The sequence below is a fragment of the Aphelocoma coerulescens genome, chromosome 31 (assembly GCF_041296385.1).
Source record: "Aphelocoma coerulescens isolate FSJ_1873_10779 chromosome 31, UR_Acoe_1.0, whole genome shotgun sequence".
Taxonomy (NCBI): domain Eukaryota; kingdom Metazoa; phylum Chordata; class Aves; order Passeriformes; family Corvidae; genus Aphelocoma; species Aphelocoma coerulescens.
In genome coordinates this window covers 139,036-156,814 of record NC_091044.1, presented here as the reverse complement: position 1 = coordinate 156,814, position 17,779 = coordinate 139,036, and the positions used below count along the sequence as shown (strand labels likewise).

Here is a 17,779-nt window from a genome sequence, read left to right as displayed (position 1 = left end):
AAATTGGGGGACACCGCCAGCGATTGCCCCCCACCCCCACCATAAAGAGACGGACGCATCATCAGTCCCGTCTTGGTTTATTGCCATCGTTACTGGGAGCACTGGGAGAGACTGGGATGGGTGGGAGGAAAACGGGGAAAAACTGGGAGAGGAACGGGAGGAGCAGTGGGGGGACACCCCCAGCGCCGCCCCCCAAAAGAGGAGAACACCCCCCCACTCCCGTACTGGGTTAACGCCTGGAACTGGGAGCACTGGGAGGGACTCAGGCGGCCGCGGGGCGGGGACTGAAGCTGCCGGGGGGAGTCGGGACGCCCCCCAGGTTTGGGGGGGGGGGTCAGCCCATGACAGGGACCCCCCCCAGCTGGAAGTGCTGCCGCTCCCAGTCGCTCATGAGGGAGAAGTGCAGGGGCCGCTGGCACGAGGCGCAGGAGGGGCCCAGGGGGGTGTCCCGGGGCAGCCCCAGCGCCCCCCAACACTCGGACAGCTGATCTGGGGGGGGGGGGACACGGGGTCAGGGGAGGGTACGGACCCCCCCGACTGACCAGGGACCCCCCCCGAGCCGGGAGCACCGGCCTGGTGGGACCCCCACCCTGTGACCCTCCCCCAACGGCGCCAGGTCCCCCCAGTCCTTGGGACCCTCCCATGACCCCCCCACCCCTCCAGAGCCCCAAATCCCCGCATCCCTGTGCCCCCCCATGACCCCCCCACCCCCCCAAAGCCCCAAATCCCGCATCCCTGTGCCCCCCCATGACCCCCCCACCCCCCCAAAGCCCCAAATCCCCGCATCCCTGTGCCCCCCCATGACCCCCCCACCCCCCCAAAGCCCCAAATCCCGCATCCCTGTGCCCCCCCATGACCCCCCCACCCCCCCAAAGCCCCAAATCCCCGCATCCCTGTGTCCCCCCATGACCCCCCCGCCCCTCCAAAGCCCCAAATCCCGCATCCCTGTGCCCCCCATGACCTCCCCGTGTCCCCCAAAGCCCCCCCATGGCCATCACCCCCCCTGTGCCCCCCGTGTCCCCCAACTCTCTCCATTCCCACCATCCCCATGTGCCCCCCGCCCCCCGTGTCCCCCCCCCGTGTCCCCCCCTCACCTGCCAGGTGCTCCATCATGGCGGGGCTGTGGTGGGGGGTGGGCGCGATGCGCAGCAGTTCCCCCCCCCTGGGCACGGTGGGGGGGTTGATGGCCTGGACGTACAGCCCCCGCTCGAGCAGGGCCCGGCTCAGCCGGGTGGCGGCCAGGGCGTCCCCAACCTGCACCCCAAAATCCATCACACCCCAAAATATGGCTGCGGGACCCCCAAACCCACCCCCTGACCCCCCACCCCCGGGTGTCCCCCTCCCCCACGGGCACAGGGGCGATGTGACTGGGAGCGGGCAGGACAGGGACCCCCCTGAGCCCCCCCATAGCCACCCTACACCCCAAATTCCCCCGAATCCCCCCAAACCTCCTCACATCCCCCCACGAGCCCCTCCAGACCCCCCCAAAGCCCCCCCGGCCCTTCCAGTCCACGGGCACGGTGATGATGTGGCTGGGGGCGGGCAACACGGGGACCCCTCCGAGCCCCCCCAGACCCCCCAAAAGCCCCCCCGGCCCCGATTCACGGGCACGGGGACCCCTCCGAGCCCCCCCAGACCCCCCAAAAGCCCCCCCGGCCCCGATTCATGGGCACGGGGACCCCTCCGAGCCCCCCCGGCCCCCACTCACGGGCACGGGGACCCCTCCGAGCCCCCCCAGACCCCCCCAAAAGCCCCCCCGGCCCCACTCACGGGCACGGGGACGATGTGGCTGGGGGCGGGCAGCGCGGGGACGCCCCGGTCGCGCAGCAGCACCCGCAGGTGTTTGGCGTGGCGCTGGTGGGTTCGGCGCAGGGCCCCCCCCTCGGGGCCCCCCAAAACCCGCAGGGCCGCCAGGGCCCCCCCCACCACGGGGGGGGGCAGCGCCGTGGTGAAGATGAAGCCGGGGCCGAAGGAGCGCACGGCGTCCACCAGAGCGGCCCCCCCCGCGATGTACCCCCCCACGGCACCCACGGCCTTCCCTGGGGGCACAACGGGGGGTCAGGGCACCCCAAAGTCACCAGGGACCGCCCTGACCCCCGCCAAGCCCCTACAGCCCCCCCAAACCCCCAGAGAGCCCGACCCCAGTGTCCACTCGTGCGGTCCCTCCCCCGCCAATTTTCGGGGTGCCCCCCCTTACCGGGGGTCCCTCCCCCCATTTTCGGGGCGCCCCCCTTACCGAAGGTCCCTCCCCCCATTTTCGGGGTGCCCCCTTTACCGAGGGTCCCTCTCCCAATTTTCGGGGTGTGCCCCTTACCGAGGGTCCCTCTCCCAATTTTCGGGGTGTGCCCCCCTTACCGAGGGTCCCCCCCCAATTTTCGGGGTTCCCCCCCTTACCGAGGGTCCCCCCCCAATTTTCGGGGTTCCCCCCCTTACCGAGGGTCCCCCCCCAATTTCGGGGTCCGCCCCCCTTACCGAGGGTCCCCCCCCAATTTTCGGGGTTCCCCCCCTTACCGAGGGTCCCCCCCCAATTTCGGGGTCCGCCCCCCTTACCGAGGGTCCCCCCCCAATTTTCGGGGTTCCCCCCCTTACCGAGGGTCCCTCCCCCAATTTTCGGGGTGTGCCCCTTACCGAGGGTCCCCCCCCCAATTTCGGGGTGCCCCCCCTTACCGAGGGTCCCCGACACCACGTCCACCTTGCCGGTGACGCCGTCGCGCTCGGCGATGCCGCCGCCCCGGGGCCCGTAGAGCCCCACGGCGTGAACCTCGTCCACGAAGGTCAGGGCGCCGTGGGCGTGGGCGACGTCACAGAGCTCGGCCAGGGGGGCGATGGAGCCTGGGGGGGGGCGCAGAGGGGGTTTGGGGCGGTTTGGGGAGGGTTTGGGGCGGTTTGGGGGGATTTGGGGCGGTTTGGGGAGGGTTTGGGGCGGTTTGGGGGGATTTGGGGGGGTCTGGGGGGATTTGGGGCGGTTTGGGGAGGTCTGGGGCGGTTTGGGGCGGTTTGAGAGGATTTGGGGGGGTCTGGGGCAGTTTGGGGCGGTTTGGGGCGGTCTGGGGGGATTTGGAGAGGTCTGGGGCGGTTTGGGGGGATTTGGGGCGGTTTGGGGGGATTTGGGGCAGTTTGGGGGGATTTGGGGAGGTCTGGGGCAGTTTGGGGGGGATTTGGGGCAGTTTGGGAGGATTTGGGGCGGTTTGGGACGGGTTTGGGGGGGATTTGGGGCAGTTTGGGAGGATTTGGGGGGGATTTGGGGCAGTTTGGGAGGATTTGGGGCGGTTTGGGATGGGTTTGGGGGGATTTGGGGCAGTTTGGGAGGATTTGGGGCGGTTTGGGACGGGTTTGGGGGAATTTGGGGCAGTTTGGGGGGATTTGGGGGGGATTTGGGGCAGTTTGGGAGGATTTGGGGCAGTTTGGGAGGATTTGGGGGGATTTGGGGCAGTTTGGGAGGATTTGGGGGGGATTTGGGGCAGTTTGAGAGGATTTGGGGCAGTTTGGGAGGATTTGGGGGGGATTTGGGGCAGTTTGGGAGGATTTGGGGCGGTTTGGGATGGGTTTGGGGGGATTTGGGGCAGTTTGGGAGGATTTGGGGCGGTTTGGGACGGGTTTGGGGGAATTTGGGGCAGTTTGGGGGATTTGGGGGGGATTTGGGGCAGTTTGGGAGGATTTGGGGCAGTTTGGGAGGATTTGGGGCAGTTTGGGAGGATTTGGGGCAGTTTGGGGCAGTTTGGGAGGATTTGGGGCGGTTTTTGGGGCGGTTTGGGGCCGGTGCAATGTCCCAGGGCACCACCGGGGGCGCTGTTGAGCGGGGGGGAGGGGCATGGGGGCGGCCCATGGGGGGGTCTGGAGGGGTTTGGGGGAATTGAAGGGGATTTGGAGAGGTTTGGGGGATTTAGTGGGGGTTTGATGGGGTTGAGGGGGTTTGGAGGGAGTTTGGGGGGCATTTGGAGGAGTTCGGGAAGTTTGGGGAGGGGTTTGGAGGGGTTTTGGGGGGATTTGGAGGGGTTTTGGGGGAGTTTGGGGGGATTTGGGGTGAATGCCGTGTGTGGGTGGAACGTCACGGAGGCCTGGGGGAACATGGGGGGGGACATGGGAGGGGACAGGTGCGATACTGGGGGGACACTGGTGTGAGATGGGGGGGATGAGTGGGATTTTGGGGCAATACTTGGTGGTTTGAGGGATTACTGGGGGGATTTTGGGGGGATTTGGGGGGAACTGAGGGGATATGGGGGAGATTGGAGGGGGGGGTCCGGGAGCATTTGGGGAAATTTAGGGGAGAACTGGGGAGAGCTGTGGGGGTGCTGGGGGGATTAGGGAGGATTTGGGGCGGAACTGGGGGGAGTTGGAGGGGATCGTGGGGGATTTAGGGGGGATTTGGGGAGAATGGGGGGGATATGGGAGTGTATAGGGGAGATTTGGGGCGATTTGGGAGGGTACAAGGAGATTTTGGGGGGAACTTGGGGCATTTGGAGGGGGCTGGGTTTTTTGGGGGGGAGGATTTAAAAGGACTTGGGGGAGCTGGGAACGATTTAGGGGGATTCAAGGAGATTTAGGAGGGGCTGGGGGGATTTAGGGAGGAACTGAGGGAGATTGGGGAGATCTGAGGGGATTTGGATGGAATTGGGGAGGATTTGGGGGGACCTTGGTAGGACCTGGGAGGGATTTGGGGGGTCTGAGGAGAGGTGGGGACACTTGGAACCCCACGAGCTTTGGGGCTGTTTGGGGGGATCTCAGGGGGTTCTGGGGTGTCCCGGTGGTTCTGGGGGGGGTTTTAGGGTGCCCCACACTGACCATCCATGGAGTGGACGGACTCGAAGGCAACAATTTTGGGGATCCCGGGGGGGCTGCGCCCCAAAAGCTCGTCCAGGTGCTGGGGGTCGTTGTGGCGGAAGACGTGTTTGGGGGCCCCGCTGCGCAGGATCCCCTGCACCATGGAGGCGTGGTTCCCCGCGTCCGAGAAAATGTGGCAGCCTGGGGGCACCCCAAAACCTGTCAGCACCCAGAAAGCCCAACCCCAAAACCCCCGTGCCCATCAGCACCCCAAAACCCCCACCCAATTCATGGGAACCCCTAAAAACCCATCCCAACCACCCCTCCCCCCTCCCCCTCCCCCGTAGTTCCCGGCACCCGAGAAGATGTGGCAGCCTGGGGGCACCCCAAAACTGCCCCGCACTCTCAGCACCCCAAAACCCCACCCCAATTTCCCCCCGCACCCTCAGCACCCCCAAAACCCCATCCCAAAACTCCCCATGATTCCCTGGCAGCCTGGGCACCCCAAAACCCCCTCGCACCCTCAGCACCCCAAAAACCCACCCCGCCCATCAGCACCCCAAAAACCCACCCCAACCCCCCCCACACCCCTCGGTTTCCTTTTGGGAGGTTTTGGGGGCGCTCGGGGGGTGTTGGGTGAATCAGAAGAGGGTTTTAGGGTCCCATGAAGGATTTTGGGGGTCCTGGGGGTTTTTGGGTCCCATGACGGGGGTTTTGTGGAGTCTCACGTGGTTTTGGGGGGGCTCTAAAGAGGAACAGATTTTTGGGGTTCCCAGGAGGAGTTTTTTCTGTTCTCAACAGGTTTGGGGGACTCCCAAGAGGTTTTTGGGGTCCCAGGAAGTTTTTTGGGTCCGATAATCTTGGGGAGGGGCTGCCATGCAAATTTTTGGGGTTCCCACGAGGTTTCTTGGGGTCTGAAGAGCTTTGGATTTCTCCCATGAGATTTTTTTTTAGGTCTCGTGAGTTTTTTTGGTGTTCCAGGAGATTTTTGGGATCCCAGGAGTTTTTTTGGGTCCAGTAAAGTTGGGAGCGGGGCAGATTTTTGGGTTTGCCAAGAGAAGCTGGAGATGTTTTTAGGAGTTCCCAGCAGGTTTTGTAGAATTACCACGAGGTTCTTTCTGCTCCCCTGGATTTTAGGGGATCCCCTGATGTTATTGAGGTCCCATCGGTTTTGTGGGAGCTCCCATGCAGATTTTTGGGGTTCCCAAGGGGGTTTTTTTTGAGGTTCTCAAGAGCTTTTTTGGGGTCCAAGACCCTTCAGAGTTCCCCTGTATGGTTTCTTTTTTGAGTCCCACAAGGTTTTTTTGGGGCCAAGTTTTTGGGGGACCCAAGAGTTTTTGGGGGACCCGATGCGCTTTGGTGAGAGGACTCCTCAGCAGATTTTTGGGGTTGCCAAGCGGGTTTTTGGGGTTGCCCCGAGAACCTGAAGATCTTCTCACGACAAATCTTGTAGAACCCCAAGAGCTCCGACTCCCACCGGGGCGGGGTTTTTTTTTTTTTTTAGGGGGGTTCCCGTGAGATTTACGGATCCCCTTCAGGTGTTTCGGGCTCCCCGTGGATTTTGGGGTGCTCTGGCGGGTTTGGGGTGCCCCGTACCTGGCAGGAGCCGCGCCAGCGTGGCCAGGGCGGTGTCGTTGGCGGCGAAGCAGGAGGAGAAGAGGCAGGCGCGGGGCTGGCGGTGCAGCCGGGCCAGCGCCCGCTCCAGCGCCCCGTGCAGCGGGGACGTGCCCCCGATGTTGCGGGTGCCCCCCGCACCCAGCCCGTGAGCGCCCAGCGCCGCCCTGGGGGCACCGGGGGCACGGGGTCAGAGGGGCTGGGGGCGTTTAGGGGGCTTTGGGGGGGCGTTTGGGAGCAGTTGCGGGGGATTTGGGGATGTTGTGGGGGGATTTGGGGCATTGGAAGGGATTTGGAAGGGGCTTGGCAGGGATTTGGGGAGGGGATTTGGGGGGGATTTAGAGGGGTTAGGGGAGGTTTGGAAAGGATTTCGGGGGTTTGGGGAGGGGTTGGGGGGGTTTGGGAGGGTTTGAGGGAGAGATTTGGGGGGAAGCTGCGGGTATTTGGGAGGGGTTGGTGGTGATTTGGGAGGATGTGGGGGATTTAAGGGGAAGAGTCAGGAGAGCTTGAGGGGGTTTAAGGACATTTGGGGGGGATCCGGGAGCAGTTGGGGCATTTAAGTGGATTTGGGGATCTTCTTGGGGATTTAAGGAGATTTGGGGGGCATTTAAGTGGATTTGGGGATCTTCTTGGGGATTTAAAGAGATTTGGGGGGCATTTAAGGGGATTTGGGGGCAATTTAAGGGGATTTAAGAGGATTTTGGGGTTCCCACCTGGCTGCCCGCAGCACCTCGGGGTGGCGGCTCATTCCCAGGTAATCGTTGGAGCACCAGAGCTGGATCAGGCGCGGGGGGGACCCCAAAAAGGCGGTCGGGGGGTGCTGGGCCCGGCGCCCCACGGCCGTGAACTCCCGGTAGGTGTGGGAGCGGCGCAGCCCCGCCAGGCGCCCCCCAAAAACCGCCTCGTAGGGGAAGGCGTCCTCTGAGGGGGGCAAAAAGGGTCAGGGGGACACCCTGAAACTGCCACAGCACCCCTGACCCCCCCACTGCACCTCAAAACCCTCCAGAGCCCCCCAAAATCCCATCACCCCCCCCCAAAAGCACCTGATGGGGTAAGGCATTCTCGGGGTGGGGGGGGGAAGGGTTGGAGGAACACCCCAAAACACCCAACACCCCACTGCACCCCAAAATCCCCCCAACGCCCCCATTGCACCCCAAAACCGCCTTGTAGGGAAAGGCGTCTTTTTGGGGGGGACTCCAAACCCCCCCAAGCCCCCCCAGTCCCACATCAGACCCGACCCCCCCCGGACCCCAAACCCTCTCATTGCACACCCAACCCCCCCTAAACTGACCTGGTACCCCCCAAAGACCCCCGAATCCCCTCCCAGCCCCCCCAAATCACCCCCCCCCCCGCTCCCCTCGAGCCCCTCCGGAACCCCCCCAGACCCCTCCCCCCTCACCGGGCAGGTTCTCCTCCAGGCGCCGCTCGGGGGGGTCCTCGAGGGGGTCCCCCAAATCCAGCAGCCAGTCCAGGGGCTCTGGGGGGGTCAGAGGTCATTGGGGTATCCCCGGTACGGGAGGGGGGGGGGTCGGGGGGGTCCCCAAAATTCCTCACCTGGCTCGGGGGAGGTCACGTCCTCCTGTACTTCGGGGGCCGCGCGCTGCACAAAGGGGGGCTCCTCCCCCCCCAGATCGATGAAGGGACAGTGGGACCCCTCGGGGGGGTCACCTGGGGGGGACAAGGGGATTCAGGGGGGCCCAGCACCCCAAAATCCCAAAAAAACCCCGCAACACCTCAAAATTCCCTCGACCCCAGCAAGGCTCCCCCGCAAAACCCCTCAAAACCACCCAAAAATCTCCCCAAAACCCCAAACCACCCCCTCACCCACCCCAAAACTCCCCCAAGCCCCCAAAACCCCCCAAACCTCCCCAACCATCCCCAACCCCCCAAAACTTCCCTAAAACTCCTCCCACTCCCCCAAACGCCCCAAACTCCCCAATACCCCCCAAAACTGAAAGGGGGGGTGTCAAAGGGGGGGGATGTTCTCCCCTCCCCCACCTCTCCCCCAAATTTCGGGGGTACCTGGGTGGGGGCGGGGCGGGGCCGTGGCCAGGGCTCGGACCAGCCACGGGTGACGGGCGAGGACGGGGCAGCGCAGCAGAGCAGCCATGGTGCTGGGGGCGGAAAAACGGGGGCGTCAGGGGGGTCCGGCACCCCAAAAAACACCCCAACCCCCCCCAAATCCCCCTCGTCCTTCTCATCTCCCAACCCCCCCCCCCCAGAACTCCCCCAAAATTCCCTCTAATCCCCTCCAAACTGCTGAGGGGGAGCAAAAAATGGGAGGCTCTGCACCCCCAAAACACCCCAAAACACCCCAGAACCCCCCAAAATACCCCTGCTCCCTCTCATCCCCCAAAGCCCCTTGAACCCCCCCCGAAACTGGTTGGGAGGGGCGAAAATGGGGGGTTGGGGGCGGCCCGGCACCCCCAAAGCTGCTGGGGGAGGGGCAAGAAAGGGAGTCTGGGGGGGCTCGACACCCCCGAGCCCTCCCCGAGCCCCCCAAATTGTCCCCGCACCCCTTAATCAGCCCCACCCTGGGTTCCTTCCTGGGGGGGTTTGGGGTCTTTCCCGGTGGGGCGGGGGGCTCTGTGGGGGTCCCGGCACCAGGACCCCGGCGGGGCCCCCCCAAAGCTGTCGCTCCCCCCTAATCAGCCCCACCCAGACACCGCCGCCCCTTTTTGGGGGCGTTTTGGGGGGGTGGGTGTGGCCGCCCCCCCCTTATCAGCCCTTATCAGCCCCCGACACCTGGAGGCGGCCGGATCACGTGACCTCGGGGAGAGGAGGGAAATTGGGGGAGCCTCAGGTGTCCCAACCCCCCCCCCTCCGAGCCCCCAAAACCCCCAACCCCCCCTAAAACGGGACCCAGGGCCCGGGGGGCTGATGGGGGGGGGGCAGCTTGGGGTCTTCTGAGGGGTTTTGGGGGGCCTTCGGGGGAGTTTGGGAGCGCAGGACTCCCCAATTCCTCTTTCTCCCACCCCCCTGCGATGTTTGGGGGTTCGGGGATGTTGGGGCCTTCTGAGAGAATTTTGGGGGGGTCGTGTGGGTTTTGGGGGTGCAGGAACCTCCCCAAATTGCCCTTTGCTCCCCCGTCCAGCAATTTTTGGGGGAGCTTTTGGGGTGTTGGGGGATTCTGAGTGGGGTTTGGGGTTGGTGGGGGGCTCTGGGGCGGGGTTGGGGTGTTCGAGTGGGGGTTTGGGGGTGCTGAGCCCCCCCAGCCGTTCTGCGGGTGCGAGGGGGGATTGGGACCCCCAAATTCCTGGGGCCTCTCAAGGGGAGAGTCCGGGACTCCCACAGACCCCCCGGACCCGCTCGGGGGTCCCCGGTCCCCCAAAACTCCGCACTCAATGTGATCCAGGCATCTGGGACCCCCACAGATGCCTCCTCCCCACATTTGGGGGTCTCCAGCCCCCCAGAATCCCCCCCCAGAGGACCCGGGACCCCCATGGGACCCACCCCCAGACCCACTTGGGGGTCCCCAGCCCCTTCAAGCCCCCTTGGGGATCCGGACCCCCTGAAAGCCCCCGCGACCCCCCGCCCCCCTCACCTGTTGTCCCGCACTGAGGACGAACAACGAGCACTGGGGCCCCCCCAAAACGGGGCCCCCCCAACCCGATAAACCCCGGGGGGGCGGGGCTTAGCGCGTTCAGGCTCCGCCCGCGGCCCCTCCCACCTGCCCAACCCCCCTAAAGCCCCCCGAACCCTCCAACTGCCCTGAACGCCCCCAAAATCCCCCAACCCCGAGCCCCCCGAACCCTCCCAAAGCCCCTGAGCCCCCCAACACCTCTGAGGCCCCCAAACCCCACAAAACCTCGGAGCCGCCCGAACCCCCCTGAGCCCCCAACCCCCGGAGCACCCCCGGCTCTGAGCGAGGGGCGGGGCCGGGGTGGGCGTGGCCAGCGGCGGTGGGGGCGGGGCTTGGCGGTTGCCTGGCAACACAAAGGGCGGGGCCACGAGGGGCGTGGCCACCCGCAGGTGTGGGGGCGTGGCCAGAGGGGGCGTGGCCAGAGGGGGCGTGGCCACCGGCAGGTGTGGGGGCGTGGCCTCCGTGACCGGGGCGTGGCCGGGGCGTGGCCAATGCCCGCCATGTTCACCCGGGGGTCCCGGCGGCGGCGATCGGAGCGAGACGTGAGGGGCGGGGGCGAATTCGGGGGCCCGGGGGGCTTTGGGGGCGCTTTGGGGTTTTGGTGGGGTCTGGGGGCGGGGGGGGCTGGAAGGGTGGGCGCTGAGGGGGCGGAGCTTAGGGCGCGGAAAGGGGTTTGGGGGGGGGGTTATAGGGCAGGTGTGGGGGGCAGGGGTCCCTGGGGTGGGGGGGGGGGGTCTGTGGCTGGGGGAGCCTCGAAGGGGGCTGAAGGAAAGGGGCTGTGGGGGGTAATGGGGGGCTGTAGGGGTGTATAGGCTGGGGGGCCCTGCGGTGGGGGGCTGTGGGGCGGGAGGGGGCTTAGGGGGTGAATCCCCCCCCAGCACGCCCGCCCCCGTTTGTGGTGGTTGCACCTCCGGCCCCTGGGATCCCCCAAGTTCCCAACCCCGATTTTGGGGTGTGACCCTCCACCCAACCCCCAACCCTGTCCCGTGCCCCCTCGGCCCCATTTCTGGGAGGTTCCCCCGCAGCCATCCCTGACCCCGTTTTTGGGGTTTCCCCCGACTCCTTTTGGTGCTTCCCCATCCCCCCCCCACCCCATTTTGATGCCCCCCAGACCCGATTTTTGGGACGTTGCCCCCCCAGCTTCCAGCATCCCCTTTATGGGGTGTTGCCCCCCGCACCCCTTGTCCTTTTCAGTGCCCCTCCAGCCCCCCGACCCTGTTTTTGGGGTGTGACCCCCCCTGACCCGGTTCCTGCTCCCCCAGGCCGAGGACCCCGACCGAGGCCGGCCATGCCGGGCGTGCCAGGAGCTCTGTCCCGGCTTCCAGGAGCACCCATGGAGGTGAGGCCGGGATGGGGGGGCTGGAAGGGGGATTTTGGGGTGTCCCCCCCTCACCAGAGCCCCCCTGTCCCCCCCCCCCCAGGAAGATCTGTCAGCACTGCAAGTGCCCGCGGGGGGAGCACGTTGGAGGGGGGGTCCCCCCGACCCTACAGAGGGTCCTGGCCCGGCTGCTCCCCGAATCCCATCCCCCCCCCGGCTCCGAGGATTCGGGGTGTTCCGCTGAGGAGTTCGCCTGGGCCCCTCCCGGCCTCAGCCCTGACCAGGTAATCCCAGATTCCCCAAGCCCCCCTGGAGCCCCCCAGAAGCCCCCCAAGTGATGAAGGCCTGAAGGCCTCGCCCCTGATTACAGCCCCCCTACAGCACAGAATTCTACCCCCCGCACAGGGGTCTCCCCCCAAACCCCCCCGCTGAACCCACCCTGCAGAGCTGTGAGAGCCCAAAGGCTCCCCCAGACCCCACGGCTTTAGGGGACCCCCCCGGGGGTGCCTCTGTCTCCCCACAGAGCTCTGTGCCCTGCAAGGGCCCCCACACCCCTCCCGGGGTGCCCCAATCCCATACGGGCCCCGCCCACTGGGGAAAGTCCCCGCGCTCTCCACGGACCCCCTTGCCAGGACCCCCTTGCCAAGCCCCCCTTGCCAAGCCCCGGCCCCGCTCCAGGCCACGCCCACGCCAACAAGCCCCGCCCACCTCCCAAAGCCCCGCCCACCTCCCAAAGCCCCGCCCACCTGCCCCAGCAGCCCCACCCCATGGAGGCCCCACCCCCTTTCCCTGCCCCTCCCCTCAGGTGTGTTTCTCACACCTGCCCTGGTGAAGCCCCGCCCCCAGCGAGGCCCCAGCCAATCAGACCCCGCTATTCCAGTCACGCCCACTGAATCCCCGCCCCTTTTCCCGCAGGTGACCGTGTGCTTCTCACACCTGCCCCCACCAAACCCTGCCCATGGGGCCACACCCCGATGAGCCCCGCCCCTTCCTCAGGTGTCCCAGTACTTCCCCACCTGCCCCACTGAGGCCACGCCCCTTGTGCCCCGCCCTGCTAAGCCACGCCCCCGCAGGTGCCCCAGAACTTCTTCCGCCTGCCCCAGTGAGGCCACGCCCCTCGCACCCCACCTCCTAAGCCACGCCCCCGTGCCCCACCCTGCTAAGCCCCGCCCCTCGCACCCCACCCCTTGCACCCCACGCCGCTAAGCCCCGCCCATCGCACCCTGCCCTGCTAAGTCCCGCCCCTCTTGTGCCACTCCTCATGCCCCACCCCACTAAGCCCCTCCCCTTGTGCCCCACCCCGCTAATCCCGGCCCCCTGAAGCCACACCCCTCTCACCCCACCCATCATGCCCCGCCCCACTAAGCCCGGCCCCACAGGTGCCCCAGAACTTCCTCCTGCCCCAGTGAGGCCACGCCCTTTGTACCCTGCCTCCTAAGCCACGCCCCCGTGCCCTGCCCCGCTAGGCCCCGCCCCTCACACCCTGCCTTGCTAAGCCCTGCCCCACTAGGCCCCGCCCCTCACACCCTGCCTCTCTAAGCCCCGCCCCCTTAAGCCCCGCCCCACTAGGCTTTGCCCCTTGCACCCTGCCTCACTAAGCCCCGCCCTGCTAAGCCCCGCCCCGCTAAGCCCCGCCCCGCTAAGCCCCGCCCCGCAGGTGTCCCAGTACTTCTCGCTGCTGCCGCCGCCGTTGGTGCCGCGGCTCCGCAGCCCCGGGGAGCGGCACCGGCTGCGGGAGCTGCTCCGGCAGCTGCCCCCGCACGACCTGGAGGTGAGGGGGGCCCGGGGGGGCTCAGAGGAGCTCTGGGGGGACCGAGGGGGAGTCCTGAGGGGCGGGGGAGGCTTTGGGGGGCTTGGGGGGATTCTGGGGGGGGGGGGCTGGGGGCGTTCAAGGGGGTTCTGGGAGCTCTTCATGGAGCAGTTTTGTGGAATTTGGAAGCATTTGGAAATGGTTGGGCCCCTTCCTCGGTTGTTTTAAGGCAGTTTTGATGTATTTGGAGCATTTTTAGACGGATGAAGCAGTTTTGGGGTGGTTTGGGGTGGTTTTGGAGTATTTGGGGTGTTTTGGGGCAATTGGGTTAGTTCAGGGTCATTTTGAGGTGTTTTATTATGTTTCTAGGTTATTTAGATTTGGGTTATTTGAGGGCATTTTGGGGTTGGTTTTGGGCTGTTTTGGTGTTTCTAGGTAGTTTTGAGGTATTATTTGGGGGATTTTCGAGGTGTTTTGAGGTTCACTCCCCCAATTCTGACCCTCCCTAGCCCCAGTTTTGCCACGACCTGGACGAGGCCGAACGTCGGGAATTGAAACTTTTCGCCCAACGCCGGAAACGGGAAAATTTGGGCCAAGGGAGTGTCCGACCCCTCCCCCTCACCAGCGCCGGTGCCGTTTGCCAGCAGGTGGGGGCACCCCAAAAATGGGCACCCAAAAAAGGGGGAGGCAAAGTATTGGGGAGGACTGGGAATAATGGGGGTGGGACCCCAAAAATATGGGGAGAGAACCCCAAAAATATGGGGAGAGGACCCCAAAAAATGAGGGGGAGCCCCCAAGAATTGGGGAAGGCAAGGCAAAAAAGAGGAGCGGGGACCTGGAGATTTTGGGGGGGCCCAAAAACAGGGAAGGGAAACTTTAAAATAGGGGTGAGGGTTGCCAAAGATGAGGCACCCCAAATAAAAGTTGTTTAGGGTTTCTCCACCCAAAATAGGTGGTAAAACCCAAAAAATGCGGGTGGGAAGCCCCAAAATGAGTCAGGAACCCAAAAAATGGGGAGTGGGGAACCCAGAAATAGGAGTGGAGACCTGGATATTTTGGGGGAGCCCAAAAACAGGGAAGTGGAACCTAAACTTCTGGGGTGAGGGACCCCAAAAACATCACGTGGAGCCCCCAAAACGTGTGAGAAACACATGGGGGGTGGGAAGCCCCAGAATGAGGGAGGGACCCCCAAAAACTGGGAGTGGGGACGCGAATATTTGAGGGGGGATGGGTGCTCAAAAAGAGGGAAGGGGAACTTAAAAATCGGGGCGAGGGACCCCAAAACCAGGGTGGGAGCCTAAAACCAGGGGAGTTTGAGCCCCCAAACCCTCGGGGGTCCCCCGAGGCTGGGGCACCCCCCTGACCCCAACGTTTCCCCTCCCCAGTGCGGGGGCCCGGTGCGGGGGGGGGGCCCTGGCGGTGTTTGCGGGGCGGGCGGGGCTGGGGCTGTGCTGGCACCCCCAGTGCTTCCAGTGCCACCAGTGCCACCAGCCCCTCGTGGACCTCGTGTACTTCTGCCCCGGGGGGGCCGGGGGGCGGCTGCTCTGCGGGAGGCACCACGGGGACACCCTCCGGCACCGCTGCCCGGGCTGTGACGAGGTGAGGGGGGCCCCTGCGGTGGTTCTGGGGTGCTCTGGGGCGGTTCTGGGGTGGATATGGGGTGCTATGGGGGGTTATGGGGGGGGTAAGGGGTGTTGAGTGTGGTTATGGGGTGGTTATGGGGGGATAAGGGGTGTTGAGCGTGGTTATGGGGTGGTTATGGGGTGCTATGGGTGGTTATGGGGGCATAAGGGGTGTTGAGTGTGGTTATGGGGTGGTTATGGGGGGATAAGGGGTGTTGAGTGTGGTTATGGGGTGGTTATGGGGTGCTATGGGGGGTTATGGGGGCATAAGGGGTGTTGAGTGTGGTTATGGGGTGCTGTGCGTGATTATGGGGTGGTTCTGGGGTGGATATGGGGTGCTATGGGGGGTTATGGGGGGGTACAGGGTGTTGAGTGTGAGTATGGGGTGGTTATGGGGTGCTATGGGTGGTTATGGGGGGGTAAGGGGTGTTGAGTGTGGTTATGGGGTGGTTATGGGGTGCTATGGGGGGTTATGGGGGCATAAGGGGTGTTGAGTGTGGTTATGGGGTGGTTATGGGGTGGTTATGGGGGGATAAGGGGTGTTGAGTGTGGTTATGGGGTGCTGTGCGTGATTATGGGTTGGTTATGGGGTGGATATGGGGTGCTATGGGTGGTTGGGGGGGTAAGGGGTGTTGAGTGTGGTTATGGGGTGGTTATGGGGTGCTATGGGTGGTTATGGGGGGTAAGGGGTGTCGAGTGTGGTTATGGGGTGGTTATGGGGTGGTTATGGGGGGATAAGGGGTGTTGAGTGTGGTTATGGGGTGCTGTGCGTGATTATGGGGTGCCATGGGTGGTTATGGGGTGGATATGGGGTGCTGGGGTGCGGTTTTGGGGTGGTTATGGGGGTGCTGAGTGTGGTTATGGGGTGCTCTGTGTGCTTATGGGGTGCTATGGACAGTTATGGGGTGGTTGGGGGGGCTGAGGGGCCTGGGGGTTTTTGGGTGCCCCTGCCCCCCCCCCCCCTTTGTGCCCCCCAGCTGATTTTCGGGGGGTGCTGGGCCAAGGTCGGGGGGGGCAGTCATGGGTCACTCGTGGGGTTTATGGGACATTTATGGGGCTGGGGGGCACCCAGGGGTGCTGGGGGGGTTCTTTGGGTGCTGATCCCCCCCCCTTTGTGCCCCCCAGCTGATTTTCGGGGGGCGCTGGGCCGAGGCCGGGGGGCGCCGGTGGCACCTGCGGCACCTGCGCTGCCTCGAGTGCGAGGGGCCCCTGGACCCCCAGAGCCTGCCCGGGGGGGGGCAGCCCCTGTGCCCCCCCTGCCGCGCCCGCGGTGCCCACCTGTGCGACACCTGCGGGGACCCCATCGGTGAGGGGGGGACACGGGCCGGGGGGGCTGGGGGATCCCCAGGGGGCCTTAGGGGGTTCAGGGGGGATCCCAGAGGGTTCAGGGGGTCCCCAAGGAGGTCCCAGGGGGGTTCAGGGGGTCCTGGTGCTGCTCAGAAGATGCTGGGGGGACTCAGGGGAGCCCAAGGGGTGTCCAAGTGGTCCCCAAGGGGTTCCAGGGGGGTGGGGGGATCCTCGAGGGGTCTCCAAAGGGTCCAAAAGAGATCCCAGCCCCCCACTTTGGGTCACAGCCCCCCCAATCCCCTCTTTCCCTCCTCCCCCGACCTGCAGGCGCCCCACGTCACCCACAGGGGGCAGCACTGGCACCCCCTCATTGTCCCCATTGTGCCCAGACCTGCAGGCGCCCCACGTCACCCACAGGGGGCAGCACTGGCACCCCCTCATTGTCCCCATTGTGCCCAGACCTGCAGGCGCCCCACGTCACCCACAGGGGGCAGCACTGGCACCCCCTCCCCGGCTGCTTCCGCTGCGCCCCCTGCGGGCGCCCCCTGCTGGGCCGCCCCTTCCTGCCCCGGGGGGGGCAAATCTTCTGCTCCCCCCGCTGCGCTCAGGGGCCCCCCCAGACCCCCCGCAGCGCCCCCCAGCGGCGCTCCTGGGGCGGGGGACCCCCGGCAGGTGAGGGGGGGGCACCGGGAGGGGCTGCGGGGGGGCACAGGGAGGGGCATTGGGGAGATCTTGGGGGGCACTGGGAGGAGTGGGAGGGTCTGGGGGGGGGCTGTGGTGGGTACTGGGAGGGGCTTGGAGGGCACTGGGGGAGGTTGGAGGGGTTTGGGGTGGCCTGGGAGGGGCTGGGGGTTACTGGGAGTTGCTGGGAGGGTCTTGGGCGACACTGGGAGGCACTGGGGGGGCACTGGGAGGTGCTGGGGGAACTGGGAGAGACGGGGGGGTTTACTGGGAGCACTGGGGGAGGCGGTGGGAGGTTCACTGGGGACACCGGGGGGGTTAACTGGGCCCGTCCCCCGCAGGCTCGCAGCCGCGGTTCCGCCGGGGGGACCCCCATCGCCACTCGATGCCGGAATTGGGGGCCGCCCCCCGCCCCTCCCCCCCTGCCCCCGCCGTCCCCCCTCCCCCCGCCCCCCGCGGCCCTTCCCCTCCCCCCCCCGGGCCGTGCCCCTCCCCCCCCAGGGCTGCGCCCCCAGGGCCGGGCTTGCGGCGGGGGAGGGGCCGCCCCCGCTGGCCTTCGTCCTCCTCATCCTCCTCGTCCTCGTCCTCCTGGGAGGGGCTGTTCCTGGGGGAGCCCATCCCCCTCCCCCCACAGCTCCGCCCCCCCGGGGCCCCCCCGGCCCCTCCGCGGCCCCCCCGGCCCCGCCCCCGCTCCCGCGGCTGCCGCCTGGCCTGACCCCGCCCCCGCCGTGACCTCTGACCTCTGCCAGGAGCCGCTGAGCCCTCTGTGACCACGCGGCAGCCCCTGCCCTCCCCTGCTGACCTCTCTGACCTGCTGCTGACCTCTGACCTCTGCTGGGGCCTTTGATCTCTCTTGGTGGCCTCCAACCTCAGGGACCTCCTGGTGACCTTCTGTTGGTGACCTTTGACCTCTGATCTCCTATGGGGACTTCGGTGCTGACTTTTGCCCTTTGACCCCACTCCGGCACTTGTTGACCTTTGACTTCTGCCCCTTGCTGAGCACTTTTGACCTCTGACCTCTCTCCCTCACGGGTGTGACCTTTGCACTTTGACCCCTTGACCGCCTCAGGGACCCCCTGACCTCTGCACGGTGACCTTTGACCCCGCGGGCAAAGCTTTAATAAAGGGGCGGTGCCCCAGTTTGGCCACCAGTGTCACTGGAG

At 65.9% G+C, this 17,779-nt stretch overlaps 2 protein-coding genes across 3 annotated transcripts; one reads left to right on the top strand and one right to left on the bottom strand.

Annotated features, from left to right (window-relative positions):
- Nucleotides 1–61: 61 nt before the first annotated feature.
- LOC138100402 (5-aminolevulinate synthase, erythroid-specific, mitochondrial-like) lies at nt 62–9,993 on the bottom strand. 2 transcript variants are annotated; one of them, XM_068998240.1, is made up of 11 exons: nt 9,920–9,993; nt 8,398–8,489; nt 7,930–8,043; nt 7,775–7,852; nt 7,089–7,296; nt 6,358–6,542; nt 4,783–4,962; nt 2,668–2,832; nt 1,771–2,039; nt 1,095–1,254; nt 62–489 (listed from the first exon to the last, which is right to left on the bottom strand). In XM_068998240.1, the coding sequence occupies exons 2-11, from the start codon at nt 8,483–8,485 to the stop codon at nt 335–337; spliced, it is 1,602 nt and encodes a 533-aa protein (XP_068854341.1). In that variant the 5' UTR covers nt 8,486–8,489; nt 9,920–9,993; the 3' UTR covers nt 62–334. The 2 variants fall into 2 exon arrangements, with proteins under 2 accessions (XP_068854341.1, XP_068854342.1); XM_068998241.1 differs by lacking the exon at nt 9,920–9,993 and adding an exon at nt 8,909–9,002.
- Nucleotides 9,994–10,430: 437 nt separating this feature from the next.
- Nucleotides 10,431–17,761, top strand: PRICKLE3 (prickle planar cell polarity protein 3). The gene is given in 10 exon segments (XM_068998197.1): nt 10,431–10,500; nt 11,221–11,297; nt 11,380–11,560; nt 12,934–13,047; nt 13,536–13,673; nt 14,412–14,429; nt 14,431–14,625; nt 15,774–15,954; nt 16,395–16,607; nt 17,366–17,761. Coding segments are annotated over 10 exon segments (1,266 nt in total). The 5' UTR covers nt 10,431–10,449; the 3' UTR covers nt 17,464–17,761.
- The last annotated feature ends 18 nt before the right edge of the window (nt 17,762–17,779 follow it).